General features: G+C 43.7%; 1 protein-coding gene across 1 annotated transcript in view; it reads right to left on the bottom strand.

Annotated features, from left to right (window-relative positions):
- The window catches only part of LOC149459813 (ATP-binding cassette sub-family B member 6-like), a 69,051-nt gene that overhangs the window by 20,055 nt on the left and 21,319 nt on the right, over positions 1-27,677 (bottom strand). The window contains exons 5-11 of the mRNA XM_089680595.1: positions 26,211-26,303; positions 25,777-25,969; positions 20,181-20,302; positions 14,386-14,495; positions 6,351-6,416; positions 2,111-2,236; positions 1,942-2,018 (exon numbers count right to left, since the gene is read on the bottom strand). Of these exons, the coding sequence (XP_089536721.1) occupies positions 1,942-2,018; positions 2,111-2,236; positions 6,351-6,416; positions 14,386-14,495; positions 20,181-20,302; positions 25,777-25,969; positions 26,211-26,303 (787 nt within the window). The remainder of the gene's footprint in view (positions 1-1,941; positions 2,019-2,110; positions 2,237-6,350; positions 6,417-14,385; positions 14,496-20,180; positions 20,303-25,776; positions 25,970-26,210; positions 26,304-27,677) is intronic.

Here is a 27,677-nt window from a genome sequence, read left to right on the forward strand (position 1 = left end):
GACCCGAAAAACATTCAAGTAACACGGATAAGCAGAAGTCAGAAATTTAATTCTTCACATTTCTGAGTAAATTCAAAATTGAAGCACACAGTGATATTCAAGTCCAAATATTAGTTTATTCTAATGAAAAATTGTTTGCAAAGCCAACATGTTTCATGGGACTTATCAGTGCAGGCTTCATCAGAGTTCACGAGAATGAACAATGGCACCGTCTATGTGGACTTAAAGGGTTATGCCACTTTTGTGGGTAAAAAAAAATTATATATATATATATATTTATTATGATTGCTACACAAGTCATATTGTGAATGAATGTTATTAAACATGACTTTTTCTTTTCAATCTGCAGTGCTGTAATTTTCTGTAAAATGCAATGTAATATGGCTGCCTGGTGGCATTCTGTACACAGATGGTGACAGCAAAGACAGGCCCTCTTTACTGAGACATCTGAGGTCTATTAGACCCCAGACCTGAACAGCATAAGATCAGACCAAGATAGATATGATCTGATGCTTGTACAGCCAAGAAATAGCTTGTAAACAAATTATATACATATACAGGTCGCTTCCACTTTCTAATATCATAGAGGTGATCAGAGACAAATCAGGTTTCTAAACATCTCTATGGTAAGCCAGTGCAACTGCTGACTGAACACTTTTGTCTATTTACTCACTCAATTTATAACATTTGTATCATGTGTTTTTTCTGGATTTTTGGTTGATATTCAGTCTCCATCATTTAAGATACACCTATGATAAAAATTATAGACCCTTTATGTAAGTGGGCAAATTTACAAAATCTGCAGGGGATCAAATAATTATTTTCCCTGCCGGATATTCTCCAAGAGATGTCAAATGGTTTATTGCTCTTTAAGATTAGATTTGGATGGACTGACCCTTTTAACTCTTGTATCTTTACCATGCCCTCATTTTTAATCCTTATATCCTAGCTCAGTGGTCTTCAAACTGTGGCCCAGGAGCCATATGCGGCCCTTTTCTTGCCTGTATCTGGCCCTTGGGGCACTATTCCTCCCAATGACACCAATGATGGGACACTATTCCTCCCACTGAAACCAATGATGGGGCACCATTCATCCCACTGACACCAACGATGCGGCACTATTCCCCCCACTAAAACCAATGATAGGGCACCATTCATCCCAATGAGACCAACGATGCGGCACTATTCCTCCCGCTAATACCAATGATGGGGCACTATTCCTCCCACTGATACCAATGATGGGGTACCATTCATCCCACTGATACCAATGATGGGGCACTATTCCTCCCACTGACACCAATGATGGGGCACTATTCCTCCCACTAATACCAATGATGGGGCACTATTCTTCCCACTAATACCAATGATGGGACACTATTCCTCCCACTAATACCAATGATGGGGCACTATTCCACGCACTGATACCAATGATGGGGCACTATTCCTCCCACTAAAACCAATGATGGAGCATTGCTTACTCCCATTGGCATCAGGGCTTTTTCTAATCCCACTGGCTATGGGCTGGCTAAAGCCTAAAGGACAGTAAACTGGCCCTTTGTTTGGAAAGTTTGGAGGCCCTGTCCTAAGCTGGACAGTTCTTCATCTCGGATCTCAGTGGACTATAAATGGGTTACACCAGTAGCTGGAGGGACCAAGCATTCTCTGGGCAGGCCTTAAGTGGACTGTAGAAGGGTTACATGAGTACTAGGGACTGAAATGTTGGTAAGTATGCTAATGTATCTTTATCTCTTCAGCCATGCAGAAGATTGCTCGTCTATAAACAGATGCCACTAATGAAAGAAATGATTTGATCCCTATATTATCTCAAGGCCTCTCAGTACTAGTTTGAGAGCACAATCCATCACTGAATAGACTGGCAGCAGGCAATATTTTTCACTCGGGACAGATACATGGTCCATGCTTTTCTAAAGCACAACTTACCTGTAGTAGGTACCAAACCAGTTGAGTGGTGTGTAAAGTTGGATGATATAGGTACCAAAAAGCACATAGTCACCAACCTGTATATGCAAGAAAGCAGCAAATCAGAGAAAGGATATCCATCTGTATACAAAGGTGCAGCACAGGAATATGGCCGGTTATTGTAACTTACTTTAAACTTGTTTTCAGTGACAAAGTAGGCGCACAGCAATGAGCCAGCCAATAGCCCCAGCCCAATGATAAGGTTCTGGGTCTGATTTAAAAATGCCAACGTAGCATTAACCTTCCACTCTGACACCTAAAAGGAGACAAAACACTGAAGAACAAACAGTCCAATGAAGAAAGCATCGCAGACTGACAAATCAAACTAAAGCAATCAATAGATGATTTGATTTGCTTTCCTGCAACCAGTGGTTGCTCGATTCCCTGTCTGTGTTAATAGGGGAATCCCTCTGGCAGAGCTATTGTGTTCTGCCGGCAGTGAGCTTTTCCGACTGGCAGAACACAATGATTACTGCTAGCGGCTATAGCCATCGGCAGTAATCGCATGTAGAAAAAAAATCCAACTGGCTGGTTGTACCCATGTTGATCGATGGGGATTCTCTAATGTCCCTGTGTCTGTTTTTGGGTATTCCATCAATAACCATAAATCTAAGTTGGGGGCAACAAAGAATTATCCTTGAGAAAACGGAAAGTCCAGTGGATTCACCACTTGAACACATTATCCCCTAAGAGATTGATCTCTGATTTTGATTTGTACTTATTTCTGTGATTTTTCTATGAGTTGAATTCTTCATTATGGTGCATACAGTCAGGTCCATAAATATTGGGACTACGACACAATTCTAACATTGTTGGCTCTATACACCACCACAATGGATTTGAAATGAAACAAACAAGATGTGCTTTAACTGCAGACTGTCAGCTTTAATTTGAGGGTATTTACATACAAATCAGGTGAACGGTGTAGGAACTACAACAGTTTGCATATGTGTCTCCCACTTGTTAAGGGACCAAAAGTAATGGGACAATTGGCTTCTCAGCTGTTCCATGGCCAGGTGTGTGTTATTCCCTCATTATCCCAATTACAATGAGCAGATAAAAGGTCCAGAGTTCATTTCAAGTGTGCTATTTGCATTTGGAATCTGTTGCTGTCAACTCTCAAGATGAGATCCAAAGAGCTGTCACTATCAGTGAAGCGAGCCATCATTAGGCTGAAAAAACAAAACAAACCCATCAGAGAGATAGCAAAAACATTAGGCATGGCCAAAACAACTGTTTGGAACATTCTTAAAAAGAAGGAACGCACCGGTGAGCTCAGCAACACCGAAAGACCCGGAAGACCACGGAAAACAACTGTGGTGGATGACCAAAGAATTCTTTCCCTGGTGAAGAAAACACCCTTCACAACAGTTGACCAGATCAAGAACACTCTCCAGGAGGTAGGTGTATGTGTGTCAAAGTCACCAATCAAGAGAAGACTTCACCAGAGTGAATACAGAGGGTTCACCACAAGATGGAAACCATTGGTGAGCCTCAAAAACAGGAAGGCCAGATTAGAGTTTGCCAAACGACATCTAAAAAAGCCTTCACAGTTCTGGAACAACATCCTATGGACAGATGAGACCGACATCAACTTGTACCAGAGTGATGGGAAGAGAAGAGTATGGAGAAGGAAAGGAACTGCTCATGATCCTAAGCATACCACCTCATCAGTGAAGCATGGTGGTGGTAGTGTCATGGCGTGGGCATGTATGGCTGCCAATGGAACTGCTTCTCTTGTATTTATTGATGATGTGACTGCTGACAAAAGCAGCAGGATGAATTCTGAAGTGTTTCGGGAATATTATCGGCTCATATTCAGCCAAATGCTTCACAACTCATTGGACGCTTCACAGTGCAGATGGACAATGACCCAAAGCAGACTGCAAAAGCAACCAAAGAGTTTTTTAAGGGAAAGAAGTGGAATGTTATGCAATGGCCAAGTCAATCACCTGACCTGAATCCGATTGAGCATTTCACTTGCTGAAGACAAAACTGAAGGGAAAATGCCCCAAGAACAAGCAGGAACTGAAGACAGTTGCAGTAGAGGCCTGGCAGAGCATCACCAGGGATGAAACCCAGCGTCTGGTGATGTCTATGCATTCCAGACTTCAGGCTGTATTGACTGCAAAGAATTTGCAACCACGTATTAAAAAGTGAAAGTTTGATTTATGATTATTATTCTGTCCCATTACTTTTGGTCCCTTAACAAGTGGGAGGCACATATGCAAACTGTTGTAATTCCTACACAGTTTACCTGATTTAAATTAAATTTAAAAAAAATTAAAGCTGACAGTCTGCAGTTAAAGCACATCTTGTTCGTTTCATTTCAAATCCATTATGGTGGTGTATAGAGCCAAAAATGTTAGAATTGTGTCGATGTCCCAATATTTATGGACCTGACTGTATATACAGTATATATATATATATATATATATATATATATATATATATATACACATACATACACAGTTGTGTTCAAAATAATAGCAGTCAGACATCGCTAACCGGATCAATCACTGTTTTTGGTGGAAATGATATTTCTACATGGCAAATAATTTCCTAGCAGGTGTAGTAGAGTAATAGAAATCCAACAGACCCAACAGTCATGACATGCATGCTGCTGATTCTGTGTCATTGAATCACTCATTGAAAGGGGCATGTTCAAAATAATAGCAGTGTGGAGTTCTATTAGTGAGGTCATTCATTCTTTGATAAACAGGTGGCAATTATTGCCCTTATTTAAGGAAGGAAGGCAGCAAATGTTGGACATGCTGGTTACAGTGCATTTCACTCTGAAATTCTGAGGAAAATGGGTCGTTCCAGACATTGTTCAGAAGAACAGCGTACCTTGATTAAAAAGTTGATTGGAGAGGGGAAAACATATAAAGAAGTGCAGAAAATGATCGGCTGCTCAGCTAAAATGATCGCAAATGCTTTACAATGGCAACCAAAACCTGAAAGACGTGGAAGAAAGCGAAAAACTACCATTCGAATGGATAGAAGAATAGCCAAAATGGCGCGGACTCAGCCAACAATCAGCTCCAGGAAGATGAAAGAAGGTGTGACGTTCCCTGTGAGGACTGTTACAATTAGAAGACGCCTATGTGAAGCCAAGCTATCTGCAAGAAGTCCCCGCAAAGTCCCACTGTTGGAGAAAAGACATGTGCTGAAGAGGTTACAATCTGCCAAAGAGCACATTGGCTGGCCTAAAGAGAAATGGCGCAACATTTTGTGGACTGATGAAAGTAAGATTGTTCTTAGTGGGCGGAGACAGTTTGTCAGACGACCCCCAAACACTGAATTCAAGCCACAGTACACTGTGAAGACAGTGAAGCATGGTGGTGCAAGCATCATGATATGGGGATGTTTCTCATACTACGGTGTTGGGCCTATTTATCGCATACCAGGGATCATGGATCAGATTGAATACATCAGAATACTTGAAGAGGTCATGCTGCCTTATGCTGAAGAGGAAATGCCCTTGAAATGGGTGTTCCAACAAGACAACGACCCCAAACACACCAGTAAACATGCAACATCTTGGTTCCAGACCAACAAGATTGACGTTATGGAGTGGCCAGCCCAATCCCCGGATCTTAATCCAATAGAAAACTTGTGGGGTGACATCAAAAATGCCGTTTCTGAGGCAAAACCAAGAAATCGAGAAGAACTGTGGAATGTGGTCCAATCATCCTGGGCTGGAATACCTGATCACAGGGGCCAGAAGTTGGGTGACTCCATGCAACACAGATGTACAGCAGTTCTCAGAAACAGTGCGACTACAACCAAATATTCATGAAGTCATTCAAAGGAAAGCAAAATCTTCAAACATTTCTCAGTTTATATAGTGAATGTTTGAGTTTGTAAAGAAGAATACAAACACTGCGATTTTTTTGAACCGTCTAATATTCACTTTTCTTCAATTTTTTTTAGAGGAACAACACAAATTTGATCTATTTTTCTTCATGTTGTGATTTGGAATAGAATGTGTCGTGTTCCCAATGCATTTGTGTGGATGGAAAAAAAAGCTATTAGAAGGATTTTGAGCTTTATTCACTTTTTCCAACACACTGCTATTATTTTGAACACAACTGTATATGAGAAAATACAAATAAGAATAAAGATGAAACCGAAGTAAAAAAAAAAAAAGTCAAAAAAATCACATGTAGTAAAATCAATGTTAACGTGAAAACCCCACATAATAAATAGCACATATAATTATAACTATAGTCTCAAACGATGAAATAACAGACTTAAATGATAAAGCAAAACCCACTTTAAGTGAACAACAGCATCTTGACACAGCCTCTTAGAAATCCCAACTTCAGCATACAAAATAATCCGGAGCATACTGTATGTGCACTTACCTGGTATTTCAGTATGGCATCATTGAATCGGTTCACCTCATAGTCTTCAGCATTATAATATTTCACCTGAAATGCATCAGACAGGAATACATTAGCATTAAGCCCTGTAGAGAGTTACCCCGGGTTCACACATATGCGGTGCGGTACATCGTATGTGATTCACACAGGAACCGCACTCCTCTGCAAATCACATGCGATTTGTCTGCTGTGCGATTAGAGCCGTACATTTTGTATAGCTCTAATCGCACCCGCACCAAAAACATGCAGGACCCTTTTTTGGGTCCGCACTAGAAATGGATCGCATGGGTATTCACACCTATGCGATCCGATTCTACACACTGCAGACCAATTTTGGAATGTAGTTAACTTAACCATTTGCCACCCGGCCTATAGCCGTTTGGCGGTCGCAAAAATGCATTAGCTTTCCGGGGTGTACGCCATTTGGCGTCCTCCCGCACATGTGCACTTCGTGCGGTTGCAGAGCCGCGCAGCGGCGCGATCTGTCACCGGCCGTGTACCTCGGACACGGCCGATGACAGATCTGAGTAACGGCCCCTGTTGCCGGTACCATGTGACCTGCTGTGACCAATCACAGCAGGTCACATGACAGTTGTATACAATGGATGGCTTCAATCATGCCATCCATTGTATACTAGTGTCTAGCTGTGAATGGTCACAGCAGGTCACATGCACATGTCATGTGATTAGCTGTGGCCAAATCACAGCTAAGCACAAAAAAAACCCCAAATGAATCGATGTCATTCAGGTAAATGCTTGCTTATAGTAAAGTAATTCTTTGCTATAAGCAAATTGTGTAAAAAAAAAAAAAATAGTGATCACTTCCCCAAAGTAGTACAATGTTACTATGGTAACACTGTACTACTTTGGTCATAGTAAAATCTTAAAAAAAAAAATATATATATATATATATATATATATATATATATATATATATATATTTTCATACTGTCACCAGTGTCCCTGATCACCGCCATACCAGTTACATGATGACGCTGTACTGCACTGGTGACAGTATGTAAAAAAAAAAAAAAAAATAGTGAAAATAATTTTTTTAATTTTTTCATTTTCCGAAAAATTATGACAAAAAAAATAAAACTTCAAAAAACTCGCCATTCCTCTTATGAAGTACGTCGGACTGTCTACTCTGCAAAAAGGGGTCATTTGGGAGATATCTCTACTGTCCTGACATTTGGGGGATATCTGTACTGTCCTGACATTTGGGGGATATCTGTACTGTCCTGACATTTGGGGGATATCTGTACTGTCCTGACATTTGGGGGATATCTGTACTGATCTGACATTTGGGGGATATCTGTACTGTTCTGACATTTGGGGGATATCTGTACTGTCCTGACATTTGGGAGATATCTGTACTGTCCTGACATTTGGGGGATATCTGTACTGTCCTGACATTTGGGGGATATCTGTACTGTTCTGACATTTGGGGGATATCTGTACTGTCCTGACATTTGGGGGATATCTGTACTGTCCTGACATTTGGGGGATATCTGTACTGTCCTGACATTTGGGGGATATCTGTACTGATCTGACATTTGGGGGATATCTGTACTGATCTGACATTTGGGGGATATCTGTACTGTTCTGACATTTGGGGGATATCTGTACTGTCCTGACATTTGGGGGATATCTGTACTGTTCTGACATTTGGGGGATCTGTACTGTCCTGACATTTGGGGGATCTGTACTGTTCTGACATTTGGGGGATCTGTACTGTTCTGACATTCTTGGACCTCAAGAAATTAGATTAGGCTGTCAGTACTTCAGGATTGATCAATATTCAGATCTATACCATAGTTTGTGAACTCTATAACTTTCCTACAAACTAAATAATACATCCTAATTTGGGTTATGTTCACCAAAGACATGTAGCAGAATACATCTCGGCCTAAATTTATGAAGAACATTTATTTGTAAACTTTTATAAACAGATACAAAGAAGAACGTGTTTTTTTTTCAAAATTTTTGGTCTTTTTTTGTTAATTTAGCAAAAAATAAAAACCCCAGCGGTGATTAAATACCACCAAAAGAAAGCTCTAGTTGTGTGAAGAAAATGATAAAATTTTAGTTTGGGTACAATGTTGTATGACCGCGCAATTGTCATTCAAAGTGTGAGAGCGCTGAAACCTGAAAAATGGCCTGGGCAGGAAGGTGTGAAATTGCCCGGTATGGAATTGGTTAACATACACCCCCGCATTGGTTCCGCATGAACGGGGTGCGATTCTGATCCGGTGCAGAATTCGCACAGAAAACGCTGTGAATTCTGGACCACATCCAGGGCTTTAGAGCCATTTACTTACCTTTCTCTGATATCGTGGAGCTGTGTGCAGCCAGCCTATAGAGGTGAATGGGAACACATCAAACGTAGAGACTCCCCTGTACAGCTGAGTTTGACAGGTATGCAAAGACAGGTGCACAGAGACTGTGGGGTTGGTGTACTAAAGGCAAATCGACTGTGCACTTTGCAAGTGCTGTAGCACTCTTCAAAGGAATTTGCTCCAAAGTTTAGTAAATGAGGGTAAGCTCTGATGACTTCCATCATCCAATTATGTGCAAGCAAAAATGCTGTTTTTTTTAAATTTTCCTTGCACATGATTGGGTATTCTTTACAAAGTGAAGCTTTGCCTCAGTTACTAAGTTGTGGAGCAACTGCACTTGCAAAGTGCAGTCTATTTGTCTTTAGTAAATTCACTCCTGTGAAGCTAGGCCCGTTCACCTGTCCCTGCATGCCTGCACAGGATAGTGTGGTTTGAAGCACTAACCAATATGAATTCACTGTCTCTGATATCATTTTATTGAAGGTTTTTAAACATTGTTACCAGGGGCAGACCGACAACTCATGGGGCCCCCGGGCAATAGGGGATCATGGGGCCCCTATGTCCTTGCCCAAACTCAAAAAAGCCTATGAAAAAGGTACCAGGGGCATCTCATGGGGCCCCCTACTGACCCCGGGCCCTCGGGCAGTGCCCGAGTTCCCAAATGGTCAGTCCGCCCGATTGTTACACTATTAGGATCTTCTTGTCTTACCTTCTCTGGGAGGGGAAGATTGTGGAGATGAGAGTACCATGGGAGATGCAATTGAGTAAATAAACTCTGCAGACCTTAATTTAAACTATAACTAAAGGCAAACATATGTAAAGCTTTGGATAGAGTGTTAGGGAGATCCCCCCTCTTTACCATTATCATTTAAATCGAAAGGAAAAGAAAATTTCAAATATTGGGTTGTCACCAAGACAAATCTTTTCATGGAGACACTAGTTCCAGGGACTCCCTCACTTTGGAGGGATTTCCTCTTGCTTCATATTTTGCCTATGGGACAGGAAGTGAAGGGAAATCTCTCCAACGAGACACATTGACAGTGGCTATAACTCTCCCTTACTCCATCCAAAATAATAACACACACAATGTCTTGGTATGCTGACGCCTTAACAGTTGAGCGTGGAATATTTAATAGCAAAGAAATGACACGGATGGACTTATTGCACAGGTGGCAACCTATCACGGGACCACGCTTGGAGTCACACACACACAATTCCCAAAAGTATTGGCCCTGCCCTCCAAATCATTGGATTGTGGTGTTCCAATCACCTCCATGGTCACAGGTGTATACAATCAGCCTCTAGGCATGCAGACTGCTTCTACAAACATGTGTGAAAGAATGGGTCGCTCTCAGGAGCTCAGTGACTCCAAGCGTGGTCCCGTGATAGGTTGCCACCTGTGCAATAAGCCCATCTGTGACATTTCCTGGCTACTAAATATTCCACGCTCAACTGTTAGCGGGATTATAACAAAGTGGAAACAACTGGGAACAACAGCAACTCAGCCACCAAGTGATAGGCCACGTCACATGACAGAGCGGGGTCAGTGCATGCTGAAGCGCACAGTGCGCAGAAGTCACCAACTGTCTGCAGAGTCAATAGCTAAAGACCTCCAAACTTGGTGTGTCCTTCAGATTAGCACAACAACAGTGTGTAGAGAGCTTCATGGAATGGGTTTCCATGACCGAGTAGCTGCATCCAAGCTTTACATCACCAAGTGCAATGCAAAGCATCAGATGCCGTGGTGTAAAGCACGCCGCCACTGGACTCTAGAGCAGTAGAGACGTGTTCTCTGGAGTGACCAATCACGCTTCTCTGTCTGGCAATCCGAAGGACATGTCTGGGTTTGGTGGTTGCCAGGAGAACGGTACTTGCCTGACTGCATTGTGCCAAGTGTAAAGTTTGATGGAGGGGGATTATGGTGTGGGGTTGTTTTTCAGGGGTTGGGCTTGGCCCCCTAGTTCCAGTGAAGGGAACTCTTAAGGCGTCAGCATACCAAGACATTTTGGACAATTTCATGCTCCCAACTTTGTGGGAAGAGTTTGGGGATGGCTCCTTCCTGTTCCAACATGACTGCCCACCAGTGCACAAAGCAAGGTCCATAAAGACATGGAGGAGCCAGTTTGGGGTGGAGGAACTTGACTGTCCTGCACAGAGTCCTGACCTCAACCCCATAGAACACCTTTTGGATTAATTAGAGCAGAGACTGCGAGCCAGGCCTCCTCCCCCGACATCAGTGCCTGACCTCACAAATGTGCTTCTGGAAGAATGGTCCAACCTTCCCATAGACACCCTCCTAAACCTTGTGGACAGCCTTCCCAGAAGAGTTGAAGCTGTTATAGCTGCAAAGGGCGGGGCCAACTCAATATTGAACCCTACGGACTAAGACTGGGAGGACATTACAGTTCATGTGCGTGTAAAGGCCGGCCGACCAATACTTTTGGCAATATAGTGTATATATACAGTATCTCACAGAAGTGAGTACACCCCTCACATTCCATTTGTGGGGAAAAAAAGGATATAAATTTCATTTGGGTGCAGTGTTGCATGACCGCGCAACTGTCAGTTAAAATAATGCAGCGCCGTATCTCAGAAAATAGCCTGGTCAGGAAGGGGGGTAAATCCTCTGGGGGGCAAGTGGTTAAAGCTTAAAGCGGAATTGCACTCAACCTATTAAAAAATAATAGCAGCTACAAAAACTGTAGCTGCTGACTTTTAAAAAACAGCCACTTACCTGTCCCTCGGTCCTGTGGTGTGTCCCCCGCAGCCCGTTTCACCAGCCGTCCTGTATTCCAGGAGGCTGGCATCTTCAGTGTGGGCACCCGGCTGTGACAGCTTGCGGCTTCACAGCTGGGTACCCGCTGCACATGCGCGAGTAGCGCTGCGCTTCATGAATGGTCCTGTAGTCTTCTGGGACCTTTCACGTGTCCCAAACATTACAGGGAGGGAGGGGGGAGGACACCTTCCCCCTCCGATCGCCTAGGCAAGGGGTAGGCAACCTGCGGCTCTCCAGCTGTTGCAGGACTACAAGTTCCATCATGCCTCTGCAAGTCATAGCTGTATCTGTCAATTTTGCAATGTCTCATGGGAAATGCAGTTCCACAACAGCTAGAGAGCCGCAGGTTGCCTACCCCTGGCCTAGGCGATTGGACCAGAAATGGGAGCGGGTACCTGTCAAATTCGGGTACCCGCTCCCCAAAGGTGCCAATCCTTAATGGGGAGCGGGGAAGCATTACTTAAAGCTGAACTTCCCCTTTTGGGTGGAGCTCCGCTTTAAGTGAACAAGCTGAGGTTAAAAGCTGATTGGCTACCATGCACAGCTGCACCAGATTCTGGGGTTGATTTACTAAAGGAGAATAGACTGTGCACTTTGCAAAGTGCAGTTGCTCCAGCGTTTAGTAAATGAGCAGAAACTCTGCTGACTTCCATCATCCAATCATGTGCAAGCAAAAATTATGTTTTTATTTTCCTTGCATTGCGATTGGGTATTCTTTGCAAAGTGAAGCGTCACCTCTGGAGCAACTGCACATGCAGAGAGTGACTGAACTTTGCAAAGTGCACAGTCTATTTGCCTTTAGTAAATCAACCCCTCTGAGTGCTCCAGTTTTAATAAATCACCCCTACAGACTGGTTGAGTTCATCCAGGGCTCCATCATGAGTTCCTGGAACCAGAAGATCGCCGCTTTCCAGGTACGGCTGATTAGAAGTTGCAGACCTCTGGACTGGAAGGATGCAGGATTTATCTAGGTTATCATTTGCATTAGATCTTTAACCCAAGCCAATACATTTATTTTATTATTATACTTTGTACGAGTTGTGGAATTATTGCACCGCACCCAACTGTCTGAAAGGTTACACAGAATAACCCGTTATCAGCCAAATGAAAAGAAGTAATAAAGATGGAGCCTTTATTATGTATTGCTATGCACCACACCCTGGATATACAGTGGGGCAAAAAAGTATTTAGTCAGCCACCAATTGTACAAGTTCTCCCACTTAAAAAGATGAGAGAGGCCTGTAATTGGCATCATAGGTAGACCTCAACTATGAGAGACAAAATGAGAAAAAAAATCCAGACAATCACATTGGCTGATTTGGAAAGAATTTATTTGCAAATTATGGTGGAAAATAAGTATTTGGTCAATATGAAAAGTTCATCTCAATACTTTGTTATATATCCTTTGTTGGCAATGACAGAGGTCAGACGTTTCCTGGAAGTCTTCATAAGGTTGGCACACACTGTTGCTGGTATGTTGGCCCATCCTCCATGCAGATCTCCTCTAGAGCAGTGATGTTTTGGGGCTGTTGCTGGGCAACATGGACTTTCAACTCCCTCCAAAGGTTTTCTATGGGGTTGAGATCTGGAGACTGGCTAGGCCACTCCAGGACCTTGAAATGCTTCTTATGAAGCCACTCCTTTGTTGCCCGGGCGGTATGTTTGGGATCATTGTCATGTTGGAAGACTCAGTCACGTTTCATCTTCAATGCCCTTGCTGATGGAAGGAGGTTTGCACTCACAATCTCACGATACATGGCCCCATTCATTCTGTCCTGTACATGGATCAGTCGTCCTGGTCCCTTTGCGGAGAAACAGCCCCAAAGTATGATGTTGCCACCCCCATGCTTCACAGTAGGTATGGTGTTCTTTGGATGCAACTCAGCATTCTCTCTCCTCCAAACACGATGAGCTGTGTTTCTACCAAACAGTTCTATTTTGGTTTCATCTGACCATATGACATTCTCCCAATCCTCTTCTGGATCATCCAAATGCTCTCTAGCAAACTTCAGACGGGCCCGGACATGTACTGGCTTAAGCAGGGGGACACGTCTGGCACTGCAGGATCTGAGTCCCTGGCGGCGTAGTGTGTTACTGATGGTAGCCTTTGTTACGTTGGTCCCAGCTCTCTGCAGGTCATTCACCAGGTCCCCCCCGTGTGGTCCTGGGATTTTTGCTCACCGTTCTTGTGATCATTTTGACCCCATGGGGTGAGATCTTGCGTGGAGCCCCAGATCGAGGGAGATTATCAGTGGTCTTGTATGTCTTCCATTTTCTAATTATTGCTCCCACAGTTAATTTGTTCACACCAAGCTGCTTGCCTATTGCAGATTCAGTCTTCCCAGCCTGGTGCAGGTCTCCAATTTTGTTTCTGGTGTCCTTCGACAGCTCTTTGGTCTTCACCATAGTGGAGTTTGGAGTGTGACTGTTTGAGGTTGTGGACAGGTGTCTTTTATACTGATAACAAGTTCAAACAGGTGCCATTGATACAGGTAATGAGTGCAGGACAGAGGAGCCTCTTAAAGAAGAAGGTACAGGTCTGTGAGAGCCAGAAATCTTGCTTGTTTGTAGGTGACCAAATACTTATTTTCCACCATAATTTGCAAATAAATTCTTTCTAAATCAGCCAATGTGATTGTCTGGATTTGTTTTCTCATTTTGTCTCTCATAGTTGAGGTCTACCTATGATGCCAATTACAGGCCTCTCTCATCTTTGTAAGTGGGAGAACTTGCACAATTGGTGGGGACTAAATACTTTTTTGCCCCACTGTAACAGGGAATCAATCTTGGCTGAAAAGAAAATTCATAACCAAAGTAAACACACAAATCATATAAATGTCACACATCGGGTCCATCAGTCAGTACAATTTACAATGCAGAATAAAAAAATAAAAAAAGTCACCGTTTCAAAGTTCAGCAGAGAGTCTACAGCCCGGGATTTGGCTTCATTGTCTCTGGTGTTCATATCCCGGCGGTATTTCGTTCTCCATTCTGTGATAATGATGGTGAGAGCTGCAAAGCAGGAAAAAGACTGTTATGGGACTTTCACCCACACAGCAGATGACATGCCAATCACAGAGAGGGCCTAACAGAATCTAAACTGAGAGATTATAGCTAATTTACTAAAGGAGTTGAGAATCTTTACTGAAAAATTTGTGAGAACTTTCATTTTATTTAACCAATCATGTGAAAAGCTAATTCCTGATCACTTTGAATACTTAAAGGGGCTGTAAACCTCAGACATGAAATATGAACAAAACATATCCCTCTACAGTATGTACTTACAGTGGATATAAAAAGTCTACACACCCCTGTTAAAATGTCAGGTTTCTGTGATGTAAAAAAATGAGACAAATGAGACAAAGATAAATCATTTCAGAACTTTTTCCACATTTAATGTGACCTATAAACTGTACAACTCAATTAAAAAACAAACTGAATCTTTAAGGGAAGGGGGGGGGCGTAACCATTAAAAACTATAATAAAGTGGTTGCATAAGTGTGCACACCCTCTTATAACTGGGGATGTAGCTGCGTTCAGAATTAAGCAATCACATTCACAATCATGTTAAATAGGAGTCAGTACACACCTGTCATCGATTAAAGTGCCTCTGGTTAACCTCAAATAAAGTTCAGCTGTTCTAGTAGGTCTTTCCTGACATTTTCTTAGTCGCATCCTACAGCAAAAGCCATGGACTGAGAGCTTTCGATGCATCAGAGGAATCTCTTTGTTAAAAGGTGTCAGTCAGGAGAAGGGTACAGAAGAATTTGCAAGGCATTAGATATACCATGGAACACAGTGAAGATGGTCATCATCAAGTGGAGAAAACATGGTGCAACAGTGACATTACCAAGAACTGGACGCCCTCCAAAATGGATGAAAAGATGAGAAGAAAACTGGTCTGGGGGGCTGCCAAGAGGCCTACAGCAACATGAAAGGAGTTGCAGGAATATCTGGCAAGTACTGGCTGTGTGGTACATGTGACAACAATCTCTCGTATTCTTCATATGTCTGGGCTATGGGGTAGAGGCAAGACGGAAGCATTTTCTTAAGAAGAAAAACATCCAAGTCCAGATAAATTGTACAAAAAACACATCTGAAGCCTCCCAAAAGCATGTGGGAAATATGTTATGGTCTGATGAAACCAAGGTTGGACTTTTTGGCCATCATTCCAAAAGATATGTTTGGAGTAAAAACAACACCGCATATCACCAAAAGAACACCATACCCACTGTGAAGCATGGTGGTGGCAGCATCATGCTTTGGGGCTGTTTTTCTTCAGCTGGAACTGGAGCCTTAGTCAAGGTAGAGGGAACTATGAACAGCTCCAAATACCAGTTAATATCGGCACAAAACCTTCAGGCTTCTGCTAGAAAGCTGAACAGGAGGAGGAACTTCATCTGCAGCATGACAACCACCCAAAGCATACATCCAAATCAACAAAGGAATGGCTTCACCAGAAGAAGATGAAAGGTTTGGCATGGCCCAACCAGAGCCCAGACCTGAATCCAATCGAAAATCTGTGGGGTGATCTGAAGAGGGCTGTGCACAGGAGATGCCCTCGCAATCTGACAGATTTGGAGTGTTTTTGCAAGGAAGAGCGGGCAAATATTGCCAAGTCAGGATGTGCCGAGCTGATAGACTCCTCCCCAACAAGACTGAGTGCTGGAATCACATCAAAAAGGGGCTTCAACAAAGTATTAGTTTGAGGGTGTGCACACTTATGCAACCATATTATTTTAGTTTTTTATTTTTACTTCCCTCCACCTAAAAGATTTCAGTTTGTTGTTCAACTGAGTTGTACAGTTTATTTGAATATAATATAATCACTATATTTTGAACGGTCTTAAAAGCACTACTACGCAGTCTCCCGTCCCACAGGGGAACCCAAAAATGCAGCCAGCAGGTCCGCTGGCTGATAATAGAGCTGATCGGAGACTGGAATGCCTCCAATCATCTCTATGGTCTAAGAGAACAGAAGCTATGAGATTTCATAATTTCCATTTTGCCAGATATAAACAAATTTTAAAATTGGGGCAGCATCTGATCACACTATCTTGGCTTGATCATATGCTTTAAGGGGAAAGAGGAGAGATCTAGAGTCTAATAGACCCCAGATTTCTCAGAAAAGAGTACCTGTCATTGCCTATTGCTATCACAAGGGATATTTACATTCCCTGTGATAACAATAAAAGTGATCGGAAAAAAAAAAAAAAATGAAATGGACAGTGTAAAAATAATTAATTAAAAAAAAAAAGAAACCACTCCCATCCTTGCAAGTGCAAACCCAAGCGGCGGTCCCATGGCGGTATGTAAACAGAGACTGCACCATGCATGTGAGGTATCACAGCAAACGTCAGATCGAGAGCTGTAATTCCAGTACTAGAACTCCTGTGTAAATTTAAAGTGGTGACCTGTACAGGCTTTTAAAATGCCGCCTATGGATATTAAAAATGTACGGACTTTGTCAATGTTGCACGGGCGTGTGCAATTTTTACGGCGTAACATCATCTTTTATATTTTGTCAAACAAAAAAAAATTTGAATTCTAAAAAGTGTATTCTATCCAAAACATTTGCATTTAAAAATTTTCTACGCAAATACTGTGTGAGATAAAAAAGTCAACACTCACTCTAGGGCCTCTGCTTTAAAAAAATATATAATATTTGGGGGTTCAAAGTCATTTTCTAGCAAAAAAGTGTCAGAAAAGGCTCGGTCTTCAAGTGGCTAGAAAAGTAGGTGATGTGTGGCATAAGCTTCTAATGTTAGGCATTTCAGGGAGAATAAAACGGTGGGTGTTGAAATTTTTTATGTCACAGTGTTTGCGCAGTGATTTTTCTCATTTTTTGGAAAGAATAAACTTTTTAGAATTTTTTTGTTTGACAAAATATAATGACCCCCAAAAATAAATAACCTTTTTGGAAAGTAGACATGCCAAGGTATTTGCTAAGAAGCATGGTGAGCATTTTGCAGATCTCATTTTTTGCCACAAGTTTTTGGAAAACAAAGAAATAAAAGGAAAATGTATTTTTTCTTTTCTTCTTTTTCAAAACCCTATGACAAAATTCTCACCATGCCGCTTTTCAAATTCCTTGGGGTGTCTATTTCCAAAAAGGGATCATTTGGGGGGCTGTTTGTACTATCCTGGCATTTTAGGGCTTCTGAAACTGTGATAGGTATTGGGGAAGTGATAGGAGGAAATATGCCCTTTGAAAGCCTGGATGTGGTCATTGGATTTCAGGCTCCTGTATGTGGATAGGCTGCCAAAAGGTCTCTCACGTGTGGTATCCCCACACTCGGGAGAAGTAGCAGAATGTGTTTTGGGGTGTAATTCCACATATACCCATGGCATGCGTGAGCAATATATCATTTAAGTGACCACTTTGTGTAAAAAAAAAAAAGTCATTTTCCAAAAATTTGGGGTAAAAAATAAAATGTTCCATGGACTCAACATGCATCTCTGCAAATTCCTTGGGGTGTCTACTTTGCAAAAAAGGGTCATTTGGGGGGGGGGGGAATTGTACTGCCCTGGCATTTTAGCACCTCAAGAAATGTGATAGGCAGTCAGAAAATAAAAGCTGCGTAAATTCCAATACATATACCATTTTTTGTAGACGCTATAACTTTCACACAAACCAGTTAATATACTTGTATTGGATTTTGTTTTTGTACCAAAGACATGCAGCAGAATACATTTTGGCATAAATTCATGACTAACTGGATATTTTTTATAACCGAAAGTAACAAATATTGTTTTTTTTTTTAATTTTCTGTCTTTTTTTCGTTTGTATCACAAAAAATAAAAAACCCATTGGTGATCAAATACCACCGGAAGAAAGCTGTATTTGTGTGCGGGTACAGAATTGCATGATCACGCAATTACCAGTTGAAATAGTGCAGTGCCGAATAGCAAAAAATGGCCTGGTCGTTAGGGGGGGTAAATCTTCCAGAGGGCAAGTGGTTAAACACAAGCATTCTAGTACCCATAAAATATGCATAGATTGCTGGGAGACATGTAGGACTCTCACACACATGTAGAAACCGCAGGACAATTTTTTTTCTATAATTCTTTAATTATTCATGATTTTACGTCCACTGAACCAGACAGGTGGCAACTCTGAGGCTACATTCACACTGGTGATTTAAGTTGGTGTGAATTGTAAAGGCAGGGATCTTTGGATTCCTGTTTTGGCTAGGTGCCGGCCCCATTCACTATGACAAGTCACCAGCAGCCACGGATATTTGCAGTTCTCTGCACAGCCAGCGATTTCCTGCAGTGATCACTGTTGGATGCACACAAACTGGGTCCAGCAGTGACCGCCACAGGTAATCTATGGCTGTGCAGAGTGAATGACATTGGAGTGAATGGCCGGCAGCGGCAGCGAATCTGGCTGGGGAAATGACACATAGCTAGGACTGAGGGGGGAGGAGAGACGGCCAGGGGTCCTGAAACGCAGACCGGCACAGGGCCTCCTGCACCGTTACAAGGTGTTGTGGAATTGAGCACTATACTGCTGCCTGTGACGACCTGGAGCTCTGGGCACCTGATGTCACCCGGGGGCGGTCCGCACCCCCTTGCACCCCCATAGGGACGCCACTGCTCCTGTCTGGAGCGTAAATCATAAAATCAATCTCCAGTCAGGAGTGAAATGCATTAAAATTGGTTGCACCTGCTGGACTTGTCTGTGTAATAATTTGAGTCAATGAACTTAATCTCCTCATTTACACTGGGTTCACATATATGTGGTGCGGTATATCGCATGTGACTCGCACAGGAACCCCACCGCATTAATATGCAAATCACATGCGATTTGTGTGCGGTGCGATTGGAGCCATACATATTGTAAGGCTGAAATCGCACCGCACCAAAAAGGTGCAGGTCCCTTTTTTGGACCGCACTAGAATCGGATTGTATAGGTATTCACACCTATGCGATCCAATTCTGCACATCGCACTGCGTTTTGCAGGTCACTTTTGGAGTGTTGTTAACATACACACCCGCAGCGGTTCGCATGAATGGGGTGCGATTCTGATGCGGTGCGGAATTCGCACAGAAAACGCTGCAAATTCCGCACCGCATCAGTGTGAACCAGGACTTAAGGTGTGGGTCTTTTCCCTCTTTCCTGAGGACCCAAACGGTAGGCACTGAGTTTAAGCCTTGGTTCACACTGATGCGGTCTGGAATTCACAGCGGCGTCTGTGCGAATTTCGCACCGCATCAGAATCGTACCCCGTTCATGCGAACCGCTGCGGGTGTGTATGTTAAGTTAACAACACCCCGAAATTGGTCCGCAAAATGCGGTGCAATGTGAAGAATCGGATCGCATAGGCGTGAATACCCATGCGATCCGATTCTAATACGGACCAAAAAAAGGGTCCTGCACCTTTTTGGTGCAGATGCTGTGCGGTTTGAGCCATACAAAATGAATGGCTCAAATCGCACCGCACAGAATTCGTATGTGATTTGCACTGGAATACGGTGCGGTTCCTGTGCGAATCACATGCGATATAGCGTGCCGCACAAGTGTGAACCCGGGCTTACACGGTTACTGCTGCAAAGTATATTGTGACCCAACCATAACATGCGGTCTTACAGCACCTTTTTAATTATGCCATTTCATTGCAGTATATTGCAACATAGTCAACAGCGGCCTCTACAAATAAAACATCCTGCGTCTTCTCCTGTCTTCGTACTTACTCAGATATAAAGTCATACAGACGAAAATGATCAACCCAAACCAGGCGTTGAAGGAAGACGTGAAATAGACGATCCCAATGACAATATCGGCAATGGTTGGAAGTATACTGAACACTATGTAACTGGAAGAGAAAAAACAGATTAATCAGTGCCAGGGGCGGACTAACAACTCATGGGGCCCCCGGGCAATAGGGGATCATGGGGCCCCTGTGTCCTTGCCCAAACTCAAAAAAGCCTATGAAAAAGGTACCAGGGGCATCTCATGGGGCCCCCTACTGATCCCGGGCCCTCGGGCAGTGCCTGAGTTTCCAAATGGTCAGTCTGCCCCTGATCAGTGCTAAGCAGTGCCAGTAATATGATCAGTACATCATCAGTAAGAACCTTTACCCACCTCCCTTCTCTCACCTGTACACCTCCTATGGACCAAAGAAGTGTTTGCATTTCTGCTATGGGCCTGTTTATTCAGCAATAACTTTCCCTTTACCCCGAGGTTCACACCTAAGCGCTTTCCATTGCGTTTTGCAGAAACGCAGTACAGTCCATTTAACATGATTTCCTATGGGACACGCTCACATCTTCACGTTTTCACCCGGTGCGTTTTTTTGGTAAGGGTCAGGGACTTTTTTTAAAACGCAAAAAGTTGCATTTTTGGTTTTATAGTCTTCAATGGAAACGATGCAAAAAACCATGTAGTGCGTTTTGGCAGCATTTTTGCTGTGTTTTTGATGCGCTTTAATCTGCCTAGTAACAAGAGGCAGAAGGGCTGGACATGCTATACACATCCTGTGTATGTAGAATGTGAATTGTCCTCAACTGGCTAACAATAGTACTACATGGACACAATGGACTTACGGGACTTTTACTAATAATAAAGCTGGATGCAAGAGTAACAACAGTAAAGGCACAGTGACTAAATGGTTAGCACTTCCGCCTGGCAGTACTAGGAACGCTGGTTCAAATCCCAACCACGGCATCACCTGCCTGGAGTTTGCATGCTCTCCCTGTGCCTGCATGGGTTTCCTCCAGGTACTCCGGTTTCCTCCCACACATGTTGGTAGGTTGATTGGCTCCAGTCTAAATTGTCCCTAGTATGTGTATGTATGAATGTGAGTTAGGGACCTTAGATGGTACGCCCCTTGAGGGTTAGGGACTGATTTGAATGTACTATATACATAAGTAGATTAGGTGGTGTAGCGCTAATACCATGTGATCAGGGGCGGACTGACAATTCATGGGGCTCCCGGGCAATAGGGGATCATAGGGCCCCTGTGTCCATGCCCAGACTCAAAAACACCTATGAAAAAGGTACCAGGCAGGGGCAGACTGACAACTCATGGGCCCCCTGGGCAATAGGGGATCATGGGGCCCCTGTGTCCATGCCCAAACTCAAAAACACCTATGAAAAAGGTACCAGGCAGGGGCAGACTGACAACTCATGGGCCCCCTGGGCAATAGGGGATCATGGAGCCCCTGTGTCCTTGCCCAAACTCAAAAAAGCCTATGAAAAAGGTACCAGGGGCATCTCATGGGGCCCCCTACTGTTCCCGGGCCCTCGGGCAGTGCCCGAGTTTCCAAATGGTCAGTCCGCCCCTGCATGTGATACTTGACATAAAAATCAATAAAAGGACTCGATAGTAAATAGGTGAATACATACATTTTATGAACAAATATATAGGTGTACAGTGGTGCACCTAATGTGTCCCTGGAGAAGTCACGTGTTATCGTGACGCAACATGTCAGACTAGAGCAGGGGCGGACTGACAACTCATGGGGCCCCCGGGCAATAGGGGATCATGGGGCCCCTGTGTCCTTGCCCAAACTCAAAAAAGCCTATGAAAAAGGTACCAGGGGCATCTCATGGGGCCCCCTACTGACCCCACGCCCTCGGGCAGTGCCCGAGTTTCCAAATGGTCAGTCCGCCCCTGGACTAGACCGTGGTGATGCAATTATGCGCGGACGACAGCCATCTTTGGACTCCCTATGCAAACACCCTGACTGTGGGTTATACAGTTCATGTCTGGTGGGTCTATGACCCGATTTTAATGTGTGAGTAGGTCTTTGGAATTTGTGTATGGTATAATAAACTTTACTTTATTACACTATGGTGGCTTTTTCTCTGATTCCCTGTTTATGAGCCATTGGGAGAGTGGAGGAGTTTTGTAAAGGGGCCTTACTATTGTAATGGTTGATTAACCGTGGGCTGTGTGGAAGCTGATCCTGTGTCCATCCAGAGAGTGAGATTCATACCACCTGGGACTAACTGGTGATTTGTTATGCCTTATGACTCCTTGAGGGTCAAAGATTGGAGATAAGCATGCATGCTAGACGGTGAGAGATGGTCTGATGCAGCTGAACATATATTAATTTTCAAGGTCGAAGATTGCTTCATCACAGTTATACGTTTGGGACTTTGTGCTATATGATTTATGAATATTGTTCATTTATGATCACATATATTTATATTTGGTTGTTATATAATAATAATAATATATAATGTCACATATAATAGTTGTTTCACTTATATCACTTATTACTTATATTTAGTCACATTCTTGATGGCATGTTTTTGGGCTACACATTAGGTGCACCACTGTACACCTATATATTTGTTCATAAAATTTATGTATTCACCTATTTAATATGGAGCCGTTTATTGATTTTTATGTCAAGTATCATATGGTATTAGCGCTACACCACCTACCGTATTTTTCGCCGTATAAGACGCACCTAGGTTTTAGAGGCAGAAAACAGGAAAAAAAAATTCTGAACTAATGGACTGCAGACATAGTACAGGAGATGACCAGAGACTGCGGACAGCACAGGAGATGACCAGAGACTGCGGACAGCACAGGGATGACCAGAGACTGCGGACAGCACAGGGATGACCAGAGACTGCGGACAGCACAGGGATGACCAGAGACTGCGGACAGCACAGGGATGACCAGAGACTGCGGACAGCACAGGGATGACCAGAGACTGCGGACAGCACAGGGATGACCAGAGACTGCGGACAGCACAGGGATGACCAGAGACTGCGGACAGCACAGGGATGACCAGAGACTGCGGACAGCACAGGGATGACCAGAGACTGTGGACAGTACAGATGACTGCTGACCTTTGGGGAGGTGGGGAGCGGGTACCTGAATTTGACAGGTACCCGCTCTTACTTCCGCAGAGTTTTTGTTTGATCTTACCTGTTCCTCGATCCAGCCGCGCGCTGTCTTCCCGGCTTCTGTAATGGCGCTCGGCATGACAGCCGGGTGCCCAGTGCGCATGAGCGAGAAGCACTTGCGCTTTGTGATTGGTCCGGCGGCTTTTGGGATCTGTCATGTGTCCCAGGTACCGCCTTACCATTCACAAAAAGCACTGCTTCTTGCGCATGCGCACTTGGCACCCGGCTGTCATGCCCAGTGCCCACACTACAGAAGCCGGGAAGACAGCACGCCGCTGGATAGAGGAACAGGTAAGGTCCCGCTGAAGAGCTGAGCGGCCGGCCCGGTATTCTGACACGGCCGCGGTGGAAATACCGGACCGGCCGCTCCATATTCGCCCCATAAGACGCACTGACATTTCCCCCCAAGTTTTGGGGAAGAAAAAGTGCGTCTTATACGGCGAAAAATACGGTAATCTACTTATGTTTCATCCATTCTAGTGTAGTTAGGTGTCAGCAGCTTCTTCGTTTTTATCTTTGGCAGCGCATGAATCCACCCCCCTTAATGTACTATATACAGTATCTCCCAGAAGTGAGCCCACCCCTCACATTTTTGTAAATATTTGATTCTATCTTTTCATATGACAACACTGAAGAAATGTGAAGAAATTACACTTTGCTACAATGTGACGTAGTCAGTGTACAGCTTGTATAACATGTAATTTTGCTGTCCCCTCAAAATAACTCAACACACCGCCAATAATGTCTAAACTGCTGGCAACAAAAGTGAGTCCACCCCTAAGTGACAAGGTCCAAACTGGGCCCAATTAGCCATTTTCCCTCCCTGGTGTCATGTGACTCGTTAGTGTTGCAAGGTCTCAGGTGGGGAGCAGGTGTGTTAAATTCGGTGTTATCGCTCTCACTCTCTCTTACTGGTCACTGGAAGTTCAACATGGCACCTCATGGCAAAGAACTCTCTGAGGATCTGAAAAAAATAATTTTTGCTCTACATAAAGATGGCCTAGGCTATAAGAAGATTGTCAAGACCCTGAAACTGAGCTGCGGCATGGTGGGCAAAACCATACAGCGGTTTAACAGGACAGGTTTCACTCAGAACAGGTTAGTAATGCCCATCATGGAAATGGGCCAACAGTACAATGCAATGAAGGTGGTGGGCATAGCCAGTGTCCAGGTTGCAGGGTCCTCAATTGTTCTACCAGAGAGTCGGTAGAAGTATATGGTCAGTCATGACCTGTTAGGCCATTACAGCTAGAGCGTGCCATAAAACGTACATTCCACATGAGTCATTCTTCATACAAACTCATAAACTTCAGCAGGAACTGGCACATTAATATGAAGTATATATCTGGATAGGTCATTTTAATATGAGTCAAACGAGACTTTGCATGACTATATCAGTACCTACAACAGAGAAGAAAGCAGTCTCTTTTATCCTGACTAGTAAAGATATGCTATGTTTGCTATCTTTGCATTTGGAATATAATTCTAAATATTAATCTGCCAGTTGCTAGGATGCTACCTGTACCTATTGAAGGTTATTGACCTTAGTATGAAATTGTAAGGGATTTGGTCATAACTTTGGTTACCGCCTTACACCCATCCCCAAACAGGATGATTGGCCATTTGTTCTCAGGAGACACCCCTTTGAGATAATAGTAAAAGACTTCCAGCCCGGAAAAAGGGAGCTCTCCTTTTAACTTCGATCAGGAACCACCTAAGAGACTTGAGAGCCAAGGCAACCTTTTGTTTGGACGACTGGACTCAAACCAAGTATTCTGCCTTTTGAACTTCTTTATTTTATTTCTCAGTTGTTTTATTTCTCTCTCTCTCTCTCTCTCTCTATTTGTTACATCTTTTTCTGTAAATATTTTAATTGCACCATTTTGACCTTTTTAGTAATAAATCCTATTTTCTGAAAAGTGTTGAAACTGTCTCTAAAGCTTTTAATGCAAACTACTACTGTATGTAATAATCCTCTGAATATACCTGTCTGTGGTGGCAGTGTGTATTACAGACGCTTATACTAATATCATAGTGTTACTGCTAAAATTTGTGAGTTTCCTCCTCTGCAAAAAGGCGGTGGTGGCAGTGTGAAGGGTAAATTGTGTAATTAACCTGACCCAGTAACAATCACTCTCAGGTTGCTGGCACATAGATTGTGGTCCCGCGAGCTGGAAAATCTTTGTGCAGGGCGCAGCTGAGAGTGGCATTGTTACGCAAGTGACAGCGTGGTGTGAGATGGGCTGGCCCTTCGGTCACGAGTTTGTGAGAAGGGCTGGGGTCTGACGCCGCGTACCGTCACAAGCGTTTCTGGAAAAAGCACTAAAAAACGCATTGCGGTGAACCAAGCCTTAGGTGGATACACTCACATTCTTCGAAGGGTATAATAATGATTCTGTTGTTGGCCTGCAATGTCAATTGTACCTCAGTAGACTGTTGATGCTGCTGGTCCCTCTGTCCACACTACGGAGCACCTCCCCTGTCTTACGTCCAAGATGCCAGCGTAACGACAGCGAGTGCAGGTGGGCGAACAGGCGGATCTGTACCTCGCGGTTTGTAAACTGCTGGACCCGGATCCATAGGAAGGTTCTTAAGTTACTTACAAACCCTGTTGCACCTGATAGACACAAAAAAAAAAAAAAAGAAAAAAAGAAAATGTAAAAAAAACAAAAAATAAAAAAAGTTAAAAAGAAACAACAAAAAAATAAAAAGTAAAAAAACAACAAAAATTAAAAAAAGTAAAAAAAAAAAACCAAAAAATATGTAAAGAAAAAAAAAGAAAAAATCACAAATAACAGCAAACAGCTACATGGCGCAGACAGAACATGCTCTAATGATGGCGTCCCTCCTGCAGTTACCTGCTCCTCCTCCTTGCAGCAGCTTGAGCAGGACATATAGGCAGACGGTGAGCGCCAACACGTGCCAGGTAGATCCATCCGTCAGCTGGTCCACTGTAATGGAGACAACACATACAGTCAGATGACAAGCAAGGCCACATCGGATTGTAAGCTCTTGGGAAAAACATCATTTACGTTGCAGGAATTGAACGCACCTCTGTATCTCCATGAAAAAGGTTGTCTGTATTCCTGTTGCTCGGCGCTCTTTTTGAATACACGCCAATTTACTGTACCCTGCTAATATGTATGAAGCAACACCATGGGGGTTATTTACTAAAACTTCATGGTGTAAAATCTGGTGCAGCTCTGCACAGAAACCAATCGGCTTCCAGGTTTTATTGTCAAAGCTTAGAAGATGATTGGCTACCATGCATGTTTTAGTAAATCTCCCCCCTGTGTTAGCAGCAGCAAGTGCATAGAGAACAGCCAAACTGGTGTATGTATTGGGCTGTGATGGGCAGCCTTGCCCAATGCAATCCCAACACACAGATCAGGGGTCCCCAAACTGCAGCCAAATCCGGCCCTTTGATATCCTTTATCCGGCCCTTGGGACACTATTGCTCCCACTGACACCAACAAGAGGGCACTATTCCTCCCACTGACACCAATGATGGGGCACTATTCCTCCCACTGACACCAATGATGGGGCACTATTCCTCCCACTGACACCAATGATGGGGCACTGTTGCTCCCACTGACACCAACAAGAGGGCACTATTCCTCCCACTGACACCAATGATGGGGCACTATTCCTCCCACTGACACCAACAAGAGGGCACTATTCCTCCCACTGACACCAATGATGGGGCACTATTCCTCCCACTGACACCAATGATGGGGCACTATTCCTCCCACTGACACCAATGATGGGGCACTATTGCTCCCACTGATACCAATGATGGGACACTATTCCTCCCACTGACACCAATGATGGGGCACTATTGCTCCCACTGATACCAATGATGGGACACTATTCCTCCCACTGACACCAATGATGGGGAACTATTCCTCCCACTGACACCAATGATGGGGCACTATTCCTCCCACTGACACCAATGATGGGGCACTGTTGCTCCCACTGACACCAACAAGAGGGCACTATTCCTCCCACTGACACCAATGATGGGGCACTATTCCTCCCACTGACACCAACAAGAGGGCACTATTCCTCCCACTGACACCAATGATGGGGCACTATTCCTCCCACTGACACCAATGATGGGGCACTATTCCTCCCACTGACACCAATGATGGGGCACTATTGCTCCCACTGATACCAATGATGGGACACTATTCCTCCCACTGACACCAATGATGGGGCACTATTGCTCCCACTGATACCAATGATGGGACACTATTCCTCCCACTGACACCAATGATGGGGAACTATTCCTCCCACTGACACCAATGATGGGGCACTATTGCTCC

This window comes from Staurois parvus, unplaced genomic scaffold (assembly GCF_062004578.1).
Source record: "Staurois parvus isolate SC_StPar_1 unplaced genomic scaffold, SC_StPar_1.0 ptg000246l, whole genome shotgun sequence".
Classification (NCBI taxonomy): Eukaryota; Metazoa; Chordata; class Amphibia; order Anura; family Ranidae; genus Staurois; species Staurois parvus.